This window comes from Salmo salar, chromosome 12 (genome assembly GCF_965601325.2).
Source record: "Salmo salar chromosome 12, fSalSal1, whole genome shotgun sequence".
Lineage (NCBI taxonomy): Eukaryota > Metazoa > Chordata > Actinopteri > Salmoniformes > Salmonidae > Salmo > Salmo salar.
Window position 1 is genome coordinate 62,246,257 of NC_138302.1, and position 14,222 is coordinate 62,260,478.

The 14,222-nt window shown below is 42.3% G+C and overlaps 2 protein-coding genes across 4 annotated transcripts; one reads left to right on the plus strand and one right to left on the minus strand.

Annotated features, from left to right (window-relative positions):
• The first annotated feature begins 209 nt into the window (after positions 1-209).
• Positions 210-5,366, plus strand: LOC106565396 (tribbles homolog 2). The gene is made up of 4 exons (XM_014132460.3): positions 210-1,010; positions 1,828-2,130; positions 2,429-2,721; positions 3,123-5,366. The coding sequence occupies exons 2-4, from the start codon at positions 1,828-1,830 to the stop codon at positions 3,580-3,582; spliced, it is 1,056 nt and encodes a 351-aa protein (XP_013987935.2). The 5' UTR covers positions 210-1,010; the 3' UTR covers positions 3,583-5,366.
• Positions 5,367-5,798: 432 nt separating this feature from the next.
• On the minus strand, positions 5,799-14,125 carry LOC106565397 (repressor of RNA polymerase III transcription MAF1 homolog). Of its 3 annotated transcripts, none has more exons than XM_014132463.3 (8): positions 13,915-14,125; positions 13,225-13,321; positions 12,898-13,026; positions 12,005-12,173; positions 11,479-11,600; positions 10,667-10,786; positions 9,931-10,023; positions 5,799-9,735 (listed from the first exon to the last, which is right to left on the minus strand). In XM_014132463.3, exons 1-8 carry the CDS (start codon positions 13,919-13,921, stop codon positions 9,711-9,713), a joined length of 762 nt encoding a protein of 253 aa, XP_013987938.1. In that variant the 5' UTR covers positions 13,922-14,125; the 3' UTR covers positions 5,799-9,710. The 3 variants fall into 3 exon arrangements, with proteins under 3 accessions (XP_013987938.1, XP_013987936.1, XP_013987939.1); XM_014132461.3 differs by having other exon boundaries at positions 5,799-9,738; positions 13,915-14,124; XM_014132464.3 differs by having other exon boundaries at positions 5,799-9,738; positions 13,225-14,124.
• Between the last annotated feature and the right edge of the window lie 97 nt (positions 14,126-14,222).

The following is a 14,222-nucleotide window of genomic DNA, read 5'->3' on the forward strand; positions in this document are numbered from 1 at the left end:
GGATGTATTCCACCTCAACTGGATTTTGTCACATAATTACTTTATGATCAATGACTTGCAGCACACCTTGCAATTTCAGATTTAAATTGCAAGATTATTTTTGTTCCATTCCATAGATGTAAACTGCCTGGGTGACTATTGCGACGTTCCCCTGCTGATGTCGTCAGACCAGGGGGTGGAGCTACGATGTTGCAATCATGCTCAGCCGCGCATCACCAACTTCACTGCTGTAACAGAAAGCATATCTGAAGCCAATGTGCTGTCCAGACCATTCTCAATCAGTCGGTGGGGGCACGTCTGATTAGAAATCTACTTTTTGGGGATTCCATTTGGAAATTAAAGGTTTACTATGCAATTGACCAAATTAGGGGACGTGTAGCTTACTCTTCCCTATGACCAATTATTTATCTGGACGCGTCCACGAGTTTCCATAACTACTTCGGACAAGTAGGCGCTCTTTCTTCATTATTGTGCAAGAGTCTTTAAACGTGTATTTTCTCTATTTATAGAAAGTTTCGCTGGTTTTCTACCAAAAGCCTCTGGCTTTTTCGCAAGGAAAACACTGGATACACAAGTCGCTACACACCGGGAATGGAACAAAGGCATCTGTACCAACAACAGTAGACACCAGTGTTGCCGCCTCTCTTCAAAGCAAAATAACCTATTCAATTTGTCAAGGACTTTAATACATATTTTGCTTTGGATATGTGACCAGACATCCCGCACAACAAACGACGAAAGCTAATTTGAACTCGTATTTTATGGTTACATAATTTGCACATGTAACTGTAAATACATTAGACTCCCTTGAACCACTTTCTTTTAGAAGGAAGAAAAACATTTTGTCTGAAGCTCTCAAAATTATTTGGTTTCCTCTACACAGCAAGGGTTTTGCTACGTTTACTGCACATTTCGAGTTTCTTGACAAGCAAAGTACTACACCAAAAGCTGGAGTTACCATACCATTGTTCTGTTCTGGAGAGCTGACCCCTTTGTCTTCCACTGCCAAGGTAAGAACTTGTTCACAATTTTCACCTTACCTCAGTATCCATATTTTTATCATACAGTTGAAGGGGTTGCTTGCAGTCCCGACATGTATTGAAAATTCATACATTTTTTACTTGTATGTTGTCGTGAAACAACAATGTTAAACTTGTAGAAAGTGATGGTGCAACTCTCCCTTCCACTCTTCGCGCTCGGTGAAGTATCCCGAGGTCGCTCTATTTCTCAGAATTGCTCGCTGGTCTGACCAGTTTTACCCGGTTCAACAAATATTTATTTCGACTAATAACGTGACCTCTTCTAGTTATAATGTAAATTTATCATAGTTATTTTACTTGTAAAACTTCAGGCCTTGGCGCAAGCTAAGGGAAGCCTGACGTCACTTTTATCATGACGTCCGTCCATGTATTTAACTTTTTTTTTCATTTGGCTGGCTGACAATGACTGACTCACTAGCCACATTTCGAAAGAAACATTCAGTAATTTGAGTAATGCATATGACAGACATTGCTCATCAGTCAAGGCTCCATGGCGTCATCCAATAACTTTTAGCCTGTTATTTAGCACTGTTTAATGGTGTCTCCTCCAAGTTCCCCAAGTTGTAAATTATGCTTTGTATGTGCAATAAAAAATAGAGTATTTGCACACAGTAAGTTTTTATAGGTAGTTATTTCACTGTGCATTTCAAATGTGGTTATCAGCATATCCAATCAAACATGAATCATACAACCCACTAGGATAGCCCTACAGGTTACCATGTGGTTCAGTCACGTCCTACACATATTGCAATGAAACCCACTAAAACAACCCTTGGGACTCTTTCAGATGAGTGTGAACATCTCTCCCGCCCCTGCACCTACTCGTCCCCTGCGGCTGAAGCGGCTGGAGCTGGATGACCCCCAGGACTACACAGAGGCCCTGAAATGCAAGCGTCCTCGACTGAGCCTGCCACCCTCGTCCCCCGGCCTGGCCCCCTGCCTGAGGCCCCTGAGACACAGCCCGGGTCCCGTGGGCTCCGACCACCACTGTGTGTCCTGCATTGGGCCCTACCTCCTCCTCGAACCCACAGAGGGAACAGAGACTTACAGGGCCATCCATAGGGTCACAGAGCAGGAGTACACCTGCAAGGTATGTATTGTAGCTACATGACCAGATAGTGGTGTGACTGTTTGCTTAATCAAGTCGCCCAACTGTCTGTCGGTACTTGCTTGACACTGTGCCTGTGAAATCGACCTATGCACACACATCCCTTTTGTGCCGTTCAAGTTCAGCTTATTTGTTATATGCACAGGAACACATGGTGTTCTTTGACACTCGAATGGGTACATTATCCTCAGGCAATGAAGAATATGCATAGCTGTACTGTAGTCCAGTCTGCAATTTGACCATGAACTGTAACCTAACTCTACCCCATGTCCTCTACCAGGTGTTTTCTATGAGGCGGTACCAGGAGCTCATCGCCCCCTACGCCCGCCTACTGCCCCACGACAACATCTGCCGCATCGCAGAGGTGGTGATGGGCGAGCGCAGCGTCTACGTCTTCTTTCAGCATAACTACGGTGACATGCACTCTTACGTGCGCACGTGTAAGCGGCTCCAGGAGGAGGAGGCGGTCCGTCTCTTTGGCCAGATGGCAGCGGCAGTGGCCCACTGTCACGAGCACGGCGTTGTCCTGCGTGACCTCAAGCTGCGCAAGTTTGTCTTCGTGGACCAGCAGAGGTCAGTAGTTGACACTTTTCTTAATTTAATCGAGTTAGATTAGATTGCCTTACAGTAGTGACTGAGACCTGGCCCAAATTCATCTGAATGTTTAGACGGCCAGGCATATGTGGACTATGTTCACTTCCATTATGTTACTGCTAAAGAAAGCCCTTTAGTTAGGTAACTGTTAAAATGACTCTAAAGATCTTCATAATGCCTTAATCATGGCATCATAACTGTCATATAGGACTGTAATTTCTCCAACCCTGTAAACTCCAGACAGTTATGTAAGCCACTGTATTATGCATGCATATGACCGAGTCCACCACCTGTAAGTCACACAAAGCAGAAAACATGATGTCCCACCATGGGGGTTTGATTACTATGATGACTCAACCTCTCTCTCTGGGTTTCCTTAGGACCAAGCTTGTTCTTCAGAACCTGGAAGACTCATGTCTGCTCCACGGGGACGACGACTCTCTGACGGACAAGCACGGCTGCCCGGCCTACGTGGGCCCTGAGATCCTCAACTCGCGCCACTCCTACTCAGGGAAGGCTGCCGACGTGTGGAGCCTGGGTGTGGTGCTGTACACCATGGTGGTGGGACGTTACCCTTTCCAAGACGTGGAGCCTGCTGCGCTCTTCAGTAAGATCCGCCGGGGGGCATTCACAGTGCCAGAGTCACTCTCGGTGCAGGCAAAGTCGCTGGTGTGCTGCATGCTGCGAAAAGCTCCCTCAGAGAGACTGGAGGCCTCGGAGCTGTTGTTCCACCCGTGGCTGAACTGTTCCAACAACACAACACCTCCCAACACGCACCTCAACCCCAGGAACTGCACTGACCAAGTGGTCCCCAGCTACACCGACAACACGTGTTTCTAGAATAAAAAATGTTAAATATCCTGTCCTTCATCGTCCACTTTGTCCTACCGATGCAAGTACAGCTGCATAATCTCCATATAGGAAATGCTGGTAATGCAGGTTCTCCCTACCTGAAATGTTTGGTGACATTTAAGAAACATACAGTCATAAGGCATTGCAAATGTCTAACTGCAGTGTTGTTAACCTGCCGTTAGACATTAGCATGTATATATGTTGAAGTTGTGCTTTTGAAGAAGTTATGAACATGTTATGCATGGCCCTTAATCTGAAGTGTTACCTAATGTATAACATAGTTCTGTGTCAAAGCATCTGTTGGCATTGCAGACAACAAAGCAGTAACTACCAAATACTGTATATCCTGGCCACGTCTACACCTACATCCGTCGAGGTAGGTGTACACTTGCTGGTCTAGGGTCCAATGCAGTTAGTCCCACACTGCAGTGTAACATCAAGAAAGGTGCTTTTCAAAAGCTACCCAACTATTGTGCTTTAACCAATGGAAATGTTTTGTTGACTCAATGGGAAGAACAGGTGAAAAGTCTTCAGATAACATGCTCTATAGAAGCAGTCTGTCGAGCTGTATTCCCCTTCACAAAAAGCAGTAATTTTACTTTTGTTGTTGTTGAGCAAGTCCGTTGGGAACACTAAGTTGAAGATCTATATCTGACGGGATTGATACCTGATACCTCCGAACTTGATGAAATCCTGGAATACTTGATGCACGTTTTGTGCCTTTTTATGTAGGCTTACTGTTTATATATTTCAGTGACCGATGAATCCTACCAACCGTTGAAGTGCCTTGTTTTCATAACCACAGTTTACGTTTAGTCCCCCTCCCTACATCCCTATCAGAAGTTGAGTTTTGCTTTACCAAAGACTAATGCTGCATTCATAACCAAGTGGGAAGGTGGTATTTACCACATACGACAGGGAAAAATCCACTTGAACGCCCCTCCAACTGGTAATTACTAGTGGGAAACTCGTCTATCATCCCTGAGTTGATTTCTCTTACATGCTGATCTGAGGTCACCTACTAAGGAAATGACCTTTAACTGCATTTTCAGCAGTTAAATGCAAAAAAAACATTTATAAAAAGCTATCTATTAATATGGCTTTTGAACACTTTGTTCACAAGCATGATAGCTGTGCTTTTTAGTTGTTGACAACTTGTTGGCCATTACCCAACTCAGCATTCTCAACAAGTTTAAAGCATCAATGCATCCAACTGGTAATTACTACCTTCCCACTTGGTTATGAACGCAGCACTAGGCTACCCTCAATCATCACTTATGGTGTGCCGATAGTTTTAGTCATCTGTGATTCAGTGATCGTTCGCCTCGGTCACAGGGTTTGTATGTTTTCTGACGAACATATGTCAGAGTTAGCATGGTGTCCTAGATCCCTAGACAAGTGTAGTCATTACCTCAGGCGTGAGTTAATGTCTGTAGAAGTATATAGTGCAGTGGGTTATATCCTGAAGAATACAGTGCTGTAGTGTACTTTAAACATCTTGAATACCCATGTAATGGTGAAATCGTGTATCTGTTGACCTGAAGAAACAAAGGCATCACATACATTACACAGTACTGTGTGTTTGTCATGATGCCTGCATGCAGTTCGCTGACCCTAAATAGATCTAAGATCCTACACTAAGCCACAGCTCTTATTGTGACTTTGTAAATACTTTTTTGTAAGAAAAGTACACACTTTTTCTGATGTTGGTTTGGTGGATGTACTTTTGTGAACAAGTATTTGTTGCCAGTAAAAATAAATCCTTAAACTGACTTTGCAAATCAGCTTTTTATGCGATACGACCAAACTTTGTCAGAGATGGTTGTAACACTTCATTACCCAATCTCTCTTTTCCGGGTCAGAAAAATAATTGCAGGAATCAAGAAATTATTTAACTATACGCACGCTTTGATGCAGCTTGGACTAATACCAGGATGTAACGTGCAAGGACCGGGGTTATGGCCAATTCATACTTAATAGTAAAGATTGTCGGGTTTCTGCTATGGCTGACAATAGTAATAATGCGCTACCTAGCCCCTAAGTCTTGTACTGGTTGGATTACACCGATTTTGAAAGAAAAACACTCACCTGAGTTTGTCAAGAGAATAACGCATCTACATTATTTAAATCAGTGTTATAAAAACATGTTTTAGTCAAGACCTTTGTTGTACATGGTGAGTTGGTGACAAATGATACAAGTTGAGAAAAGAAACAACTATGAGGTCTTTAAAAGGTGCCAGAAAGAAAATTAAACTCTTTTGCAATGTATTAAATAAATAGGTCAACCTTGGATGGGAATTTAAAACCAAATGTTTTGACAGATAATATATCCTGGTCTTTAACACAAGGTACTAAAATAAATGTGGCTCTGATACAAAATCATGAGCCTTCTTTAGCAATAATATCTTGCTTCTTAGTATGTAATTGGAACATATCGTCAGGAAGTCAGAAAAAAAGCTTGCCTGTCCCTACCATGACAACCACCTGGTTATCACACATGGGCCAAATTGATCACAACAAATCAACAGTGACATGTACAGTACCAGTCAAACGTTTGGACACAGCTACAAGGGTTTTTCTTTATTTTTACTATTTTCTACATTGTAGAATAATAGTGAAGACATAAAAAATATGAAACATATGGTATCATGTAGTAACCAAAGAAAGTGTTAAAGAAATCAAAATATATTTCAGATTCTTCAAAAATAGCCACCCTTTGCCTTGATGAAAGCTTTGCACTCTTGGCATTCTCTCAACTAGCTTCATGGGGAATGCTTTTCCAACAGTCTTAAAGGAGTTCCCACATATGCTGAGCACTTGTTGGTTGCTTTTCCTTCACTCTGCGTTCCAACTCATCCCAAACCATCTCAATTGGGTTGAGGTCAGGTGATTGTGGAGGCCAGGTCATCTGATGCAGCACCTTAACTTTCCTTCTTAGTCAAATAGCCCTTACACCGCCTGGAGGTGTGTTGGGCCATTGTCCTGTTGAAAAACAAATGATAGTGGGACTAAGCGCAAACCAGATGGGATTGGGTATCGCTGCAGAATCTGGTAGCCATGCTGGTTAAGTGTGCCTTGAATTCTAAATAAATCACCAACAGTGTCACCAGCAAAGCACCCCACACCAACTCCTCCATGTTTCATGGTGGGAACCACACATGCGGAGACCATCTGTTCACCTATTCTTGTCTCACAAAGACACAGCAGTTGGAACCAAATATCTTGAATGTGGACTCATCAGGCCAAAGGACAGATTTCCACCAGTCTAATGTCCATTGCTCGTGTTTCTTGGCCCAAGCAAGTCTCTTATTATTTAATGTCCTTTAGTAGTGGTTTCTTTGCAGTAATTCGACCCCTCAGGCCTGATTCACTCAGTGTGCTCTGAACAGTTGATGTTGAGATGTGTCTGTTACTTGAACTCTGTGAAGCATTTATTTGGGCTGCAATCTGAGGTGCAGCAGAGGTAACTCTGGGTCTTCCATTCCTGTGGCGGTTCCTCACAAGAGCCAGTTTCATCATAGCGCTTGATGGTTTTTGCAACTGCACTCGAAGAAACTTTCAAAGTTCTTGAAATGTTCCGGATTGACTGACATTCATGTCTTAAAGTAATGATGGACTGTTGTTTCTCTTTGCTTATTTGAGCCGTACTTGCCATCACATGGACTTGGTCTTTTACCAAATAGGGCTATCTTCTGTATACCGCCCCTACCTTGTCACAACACAACTGATTGGCTCAAACGCAATAAGGAAAGAAATTCCACAAATGTACTTAACAAGGCACACCTGTTAATTGAAATGCATTCCAGGTGACTACCTCATGAAGATGGTTGAGAGAATGCCAAGAGTGTGCAAAGCTGTCTTCAAATAACATTTTATTGGTCGCATACACATGGCTAGCAGATGTTAATGTGAGTGTAGCGAAATGCTTGTGCTTCTAGTGCCAACAGTGCAGTAATATCTAACAAGTAATCTAACAATTCCACAACAACCACCTCATACACACAAATGTAAAGGGATAGAATAAGAATATGTACATATAAATATATGGATGAGCGATGGCCAAGCGGCATCAAGGCAATGGGTGGCTACTTTGAAGAATCTCTAAATATATTTTGATTTGTTTAACACTTTGTTGGTTTCTACATGATTCCATATGTGTTATTTCATAGTTTTGATGTCTTCACTATTATTCTACAATGTAGAAAATAGTAAAAAATACCCTTGAATGAGCAGGTGTGTCCAAACTTTTGACTGGTAATGTACAGTACGTCTAAAACCTCTGTTAAGTAGACAAATAAGACAACCAACAAGGAAATATGTACTGTAGCCATATCTACCTGCACAAAGTATGTATGTCTAAAGCTAATACGCTGATCACTTTGGATGTTGTTGACATTTGAAATCAATATCTGAGTAAATTCAGGACAGGTTTGCGGTAACATCTCTAGGGAGCATGTTCTACACTAGAGGCAGATAGATATACATCACATAGAAGGGATTAGATGCAACTTTAGAATACCCACCTGTATTTTTCTACTATTTTGTACCCAACGTACAAAGGATGAGTCTTTGTCACATTTTACTTGAACAAAAACAGCCAAGAGCAAGACTTATGCCACATACAGATGTAGGATCTTAATTTGAGCCCGTTTGCTCCAGCAGGAAAATAATCCTGCAGCAACAGGAAATGTGAATTATAATTAATTGACATGTTTTGTAAGGGAAAATCCAGTCTAAAATTTCAAAGTGGTAATTACTTTTTAAACCTTAAGTACACTACAAGTTTAAAATGTCCTGCATTGCAGGAAAGTTCACCTGCAACAGGGTGATCAAATGAATATCCTACATCTGTTACAGTAAGACTGTCCAGCTGGTATTCAGTAGGACAAACACAATACTGATACAGTAGCTGTGAGGATCGATATCCGGCTAACCAACCACTCACACTACTAGCCCTAAATAGGTAGCCTTCAGTCCTCCCATTAATCACAAATGCATTATTCTATATTAAGTACATTTCCATCATGCATCATTTGATAAGGAAAGTTGGACGATAGGCATCACGGATCTCTACTGGGAATTTTTCAGTAAAAGGAAAGAGACTAGATTTGTTTTGAAACTATAAGTCTAAAATGACATTTCAAAACACCACACACGGTGGGAGAGCAATAGTTGGACTAAACGGAAACTGCTCTATAGCTAGACTTCTGCTATCATAAACTCTTCAGACAAACAAAAAATTGTTCAACTAAAGCAATACCTAAAATTACTTAAAGTTCTTAAAATACAAGATATGTAAATTAGGTTCAAACAGTACACTCTACAGGCAGAGTTTGTATTTGGTGTGAGAATTCACATGTCACACTCGTCCTTAAAACACCCCATAGAATTGAGAATCCGAACTAGATTCTGGAGTACTTTTGGAACAGCGATGCAGCAGAATTGTATTTCCTGGCTTGAACCATAAAACTATAGACTGCACTAAGTTCTGTCGCTAAATAAATAAAAACATTGTAGGTTTGAGTAGCATTGGTATGGAAGGCATAACATATCCAAGAGGCAGACTGATTCAAACTGGTATGTGAGTTTTCCATCAGCTAAGTTGAGTATGCCCCCTTGTGTTCAAACATGCCCTCAAGCATGCAGTCTGAGAATGGTCCTAAACCAAAGTTGAGTCAATTTGGTACTACAACAGCCCACACTTTGGAATGGTAAAGCTTGAAAAACAGAACATGATCATAAAAATCCCAAACTGTGCTTACCAAAACCAGCATAGAGAATGTGAAATATGTTGCAAATTAATGAGTGCCAGAACTTGCTCCAATACCAGGTCAAACAACACACGCCAAACATAAAAGCTTTTGCTTCTGATAAACAAGGTAAGGAGAACATAGCAATGGAAAACTAAAACGAGACACAAATAAAGTAACAGAGTTCCAAGCTCACAGTCTGACTTCAGTAAAACATGAGGTCCACCAAACAAATGAATAAGAAAAAAATTGAAGTAAAATCCCAACGCGAACGAGTTTAAGATTGTAAGAGAAATGGTGGCGACGTGGGTACAGACAGACATCCAAGTATACTGTCTGCTCCTGCATGAGAATGGGACTGGCGCGTCACTGGGCACACAGGGCACCATACCTACTGAGAGAAGAAATACATGGTTCAGATTAGAAGATTAGACCGCCCCAAACGATGCATCCACGAACAGTACTAATTCAACATAAAGACTGTAAAACAGTTGCATTCTCTATGTTTTCCATACCAATCACATTTTCTGTTTTTCTATTTGGGGAAACATTTCTGTGAAGAATGCAGGCAGTGTGTCCTCCTCACCTCTCTTCATCCATGTTCTCATCATAACAATCTTCATCCAGCTCCAGGTCCAGTTCGTTGCCTATGCCAGAGTCCCGTGGGTTCATGAATAAACTAACACGCGGAGACAAAAGCAAACGTTGCTCACCACAGACCTTTTCAATGTATAAGGAATTCTTTCAGGGATGGAATAGAAGTATTTTGGGCATTCGCCAGTCAGAGTAGTAGACAGATTTCTACTGGCCCAGGTAACATTCGGGTCCAAAATCTGTGCCATGCGATGTTTGAAAAGACAAAATATCACTGCCGGGTTAGTTTCTAACAGCCCAGTCTGAAAAGTACTAGCCTCAGCCTAGCAGGCTAGCTTCATTTCTATCCCTTCCCTGGTTCTTTGGCTATGTTGACTGACTGCCAACGATATTTATCCATGCATTGAGCTTTGAGCAAAAGGTAAGTATTTATTTTGTTGATCGTATTGCCAGTATGCAGTTATATTGTCTTTGACCAACCATGTTCAGATCGTAAACAGATGATTTCCACTCAGATGAAAGAATACCATACCCAGACAACTGTCACGTCAAATGGACATGAGAAGTTAAAAAAGGTATAGGTCATTCAAAAATAATACATTAATATTTTGTTAATTAGTCCATTTTTATTACAAGCCCAAAGAACTGTGCACATCAATCAAGATGATTAAAATTGAGGACTTTCAAAACAGTGCACAAAACTGTAATAATGTGTTTTGCAGTCTTACCTGACCGAGCGGCATGTGAAGAAGACGATCCTCTTCAGCCTCGTGTTGTAGAAGAAGTAGTTGAAGGACCACATGTTGCCTTCCTCTCCGTACGGGTCAGAGTCCAGGTCTGGGTTGTAGCTGCAGCATACAAAACAAAATGGCCTTTACATTCTGGTTTACAAATGACATGTATAGGTAACTACCAAAATGAAGCAAACCCTTGAGTAAATGACTATACAAAGTATTTTGAAAGCAGGTGCTTCCACACAGGTGTGGTTCCTGAGTTAATTAAGGAATGAATATCCCATCATGCTTAAGTTGATGTATAAAAATGCCCAGTTGCCCATTATTTTGGCTACCATTGCTAGAAGAAGAGACCTCAGTGACTTTGAAAGAGGGGTCTCAAAGGAGCATATGGGGTTTAAAGGGTGTGTGTTTCAGTCACCAGATCTCAACCCAATTGACCACTTATGGGAGACTCTGGAGCGGCGCTTGAGACAGTGTTTTCTACCACCATCAACAAAACAACAAATTATGGAATTTCTTGTCGAAGAATGATGTCGCATCCCTCCGATAGAGTTCCAGACACTTGTAGAATCTATGCAAAGGTGTTTTGAAGCTGTTCTGGCTTGTGGTGGCACAATGCCCTATTAAGACACTGTTGGTGTTTATTTTGTCAATTACCGGTATGTCTCCTCGCATATGTTTAAAGGTGGCGGTGCTCGTGCCGGAGTCTGGTGTAGTGATAGCGCTGCCAACTCCAGACCACAAATACCCGCTGTCTACAACACATACCCTCTCTACCTTTAAGAAAAAATGGCATTGCTCACCTGTAGATGTCACACTCCGACAGGCAGATCTCTGTGTCGATGGCCTCCCACAGCTGGGGCTGTAGCCGACTGTACTCCTCCCCAGCCGCCGCCGACAGGCTGCTGTTCACCGCGTTGAACACCTAACATCATACACCGCGTTAATAATGCCATTCAAACACAGGACTTTCGTGTTTATCAGGCCCTGTTAGGATTTAGCCAACACTGACCATGTCTAGACATCAACTAATAGATTCAAGCACAGTGTGTTGTACTTCTCATTTTGGAGTTGATCTGTTAGTCCCCTTCCCAAGCCTTTTGTCCTCCAGGTAATGGATTACAGTCTCATACCACATGAGACCAGACAGGCTTTGGGTCGTGTACAAGCTGCCTCGGCACGTCAAGCCCAATCAACTCCAGCTACTGTGTAGTGAAAGCCACGACGCAAAACCAGCAGAATACGCTGGTTCTGGTGTAAGCAATTCCTACCAGCAACGTGAGGCAGGTACAGGCACAGTTGTGTAGGTAAGAGATATTAAATCCTCACCCAGTTTATACTGGGCTCTCTGCTGAAGTCGTGGCTCTTGGTGCGGCTGAAGTCATAGTCGGGGCGGAAGGATTCGTTGAGGGTGGCAATCAGGTAGAAGAGGGTCTTCCTGCTGCACTTGTCAGAGAGAGGCCCCTCCCCCTCGTCTCCACTCTGACTCTGGCTCAACCTACACCACAGCACAAAACCAGACCCTAGTTAGTGTTATTAAGATATTCAGTGCACACTTGTGAATACTTGTCATTTCAACTGTCTACTTGACAGGAACTAAAGGATTCTTCTAGGTCTTCAAGTGACCAGGCCATGAGCATTACAGAATACAGATAGAAGTGTAATGACTAGAACACATTCAATTCACTAGATTACACATCTACTATAAAGTGTGTGTGAACTCTACATGCATTAGTTACATTTATCTGAAAAACACTGACCATTTCTCCCAAGTACTGAATAGATCTCTACTTCCTAAGGCGGCTGAAGAAAACCGACATGCTGCCCCCGGGTCCTCTCCAAATACTACCGCTGCACCATCGAGAGCATCCTGACCGGGTGGTGAAGACGGCCCAGTAAATCACTGGGACCGTGCTCCCACCCATACAGGACATCTACTCGAAACGGTGCCTGAGGAAGGCACGCAACATCATCTAGGACCCCATAAACGAGCTGTTCTCTCCCTTACCTTCAGGCAGGCGGTATCGGAGCATGAGGTCTGATACCAACTAGTGATGGGTCGTTCACGAACGAACAGCTCTTTTTGAAGGGATCTTTTCGGTGTATGTTTGGAACCGAATCACCTCAGTGAAAGAGCTGTTCATTTAGCTTTCTGATTTGCATACTGCGACTACTGCTTCTTGAGCTCAAAACAATGTTTTTCTGCAGATCTGTAGTCTTACTTGTTGGGGCTGATTCCTGAGGACTGTGGAGGGGACAGGGCTTCCAGGACATGAGGCAGTCCCTCCTGGCAGAACTGTTTGAACATCTGCTTGTCCTCGCCTGCCATCTTGCAAGAGTAGCTTTCGATCCTGAGGAAAGACACAGTGCAAAACAAAGAACGGTTCATCACATCATGCATCTACTTAAGCAAATGATGTGGTTGTGAAAATCGACTTCCTGTGGAACAAAGTTAAGTTAGGTCTGTTAAATTCAGTGCAAATGTTTTCCCGTTTCTAGGTCTACATACCAAATGGGTTGATGGCACTACTGAAGTGTTGAGAACTTACCTTCCTATTATCTGACAGTCCCCCATTTCAATGGTGAGTCTGGTGTTTATGGCTTCAAAACTTGAATTCTCCAGGAGTTTCATCGTGAGTTTGTTTTCTTATGCAAAATATAAATATTTAAAAAATGCACTCATCCCCTGTTTAGCACCAAAGCTTGAATACTACACTGCTATTTGTCACCACCAGGAGGTCAGGTCATCAATTCTGATAAACAAAATTACACTTGTCTTTACACCCCTGTCTTGCTTTGTACACTTTAGTTAGATATTCAACAATGGTCGTACTAATTTAGTTAGGCTAACAATTAGCTATGCACTGGCCCACAACAAATAAACTCTGTCAAATGTGTCGTTCAAAAAACAGCGAACGCATAAACTTTTCAGGCCTATCAAGCTGCCTAGCTAATGGAGCTAGCCATTTTGCTAATCCTGCAACAAAGCTTGCCTTGCATTTAATACCTCCGAGACAACGGGCCGTGGAGAATGAAGATCCTCAGCTCGAGCGCGCAAAACAGTTCGGTGTATCTTGCGCTCGCTTAATTCAACACCAAAGTAACCAATTTCAATCACACACTTTAAATTCAATATTGCCCGATTCATTTACGGATGATGTAAATACCTTTGTCGATGGCTTAAGGCACTTATATTTCTGATAAAAATGTCTTGCTTTTTACTGTGAAATTTCCAATACCTGCCATTAAATAAGCTGAAATTAGATACAAAAATCTTCATCCCAGCTTTTGTATCAGAACTTAAAGAGAAATCCCAGGCTTCTCGAAGCCTTTCGCATTCGATATGCACCTGAATTTGTCTATTAAAACAGCAAAACAATTTTGTTGTTTTGATCCCTCCTCAGTGTAACTGCACTTCCTTCTTCCCTACAAGCCCTTCCTCTTTTAGCGCATCTTGCCTGGAGGGGGCGCCATGGGGCCATATAAACATGCAATGACGTATTATAATAACACCCCCTCTTCGATCATTAATAGTAGACTTGCACTT

What these genes read in the sequence shown, in the direction of transcription:
- LOC106565397 (XM_014132461.3), bottom strand. An exon ending in TTCACATGCCGCTCGGTCAG is followed by an intron (nt 10,024 to 10,666) that starts GTAAGACTGCAA and finishes TCCGCGTGTTAG; the next exon opens with TTTATTCATGAACCCACGGG. An exon ending in GAGAACATGGATGAAGAGAG is followed by an intron (nt 9,739 to 9,930) that starts GTGAGGAGGACA and finishes TTCTTCTCTCAG; the next exon opens with TAGGTATGGTGCCCTGTGTG.
- LOC106565396 (XM_014132460.3), top strand. Translation starts at nt 1,828, where the DNA reads ATGAGTGTGAACATCTCTCCCGCCCCTGCACCTACTCGTCCCCTGCGG. An exon ending in AGCAGGAGTACACCTGCAAG is followed by an intron (nt 2,131 to 2,428) that starts GTATGTATTGTA and finishes GTCCTCTACCAG; the next exon opens with GTGTTTTCTATGAGGCGGTA. An exon ending in GTCTTCGTGGACCAGCAGAG is followed by an intron (nt 2,722 to 3,122) that starts GTCAGTAGTTGA and finishes GGGTTTCCTTAG; the next exon opens with GACCAAGCTTGTTCTTCAGA.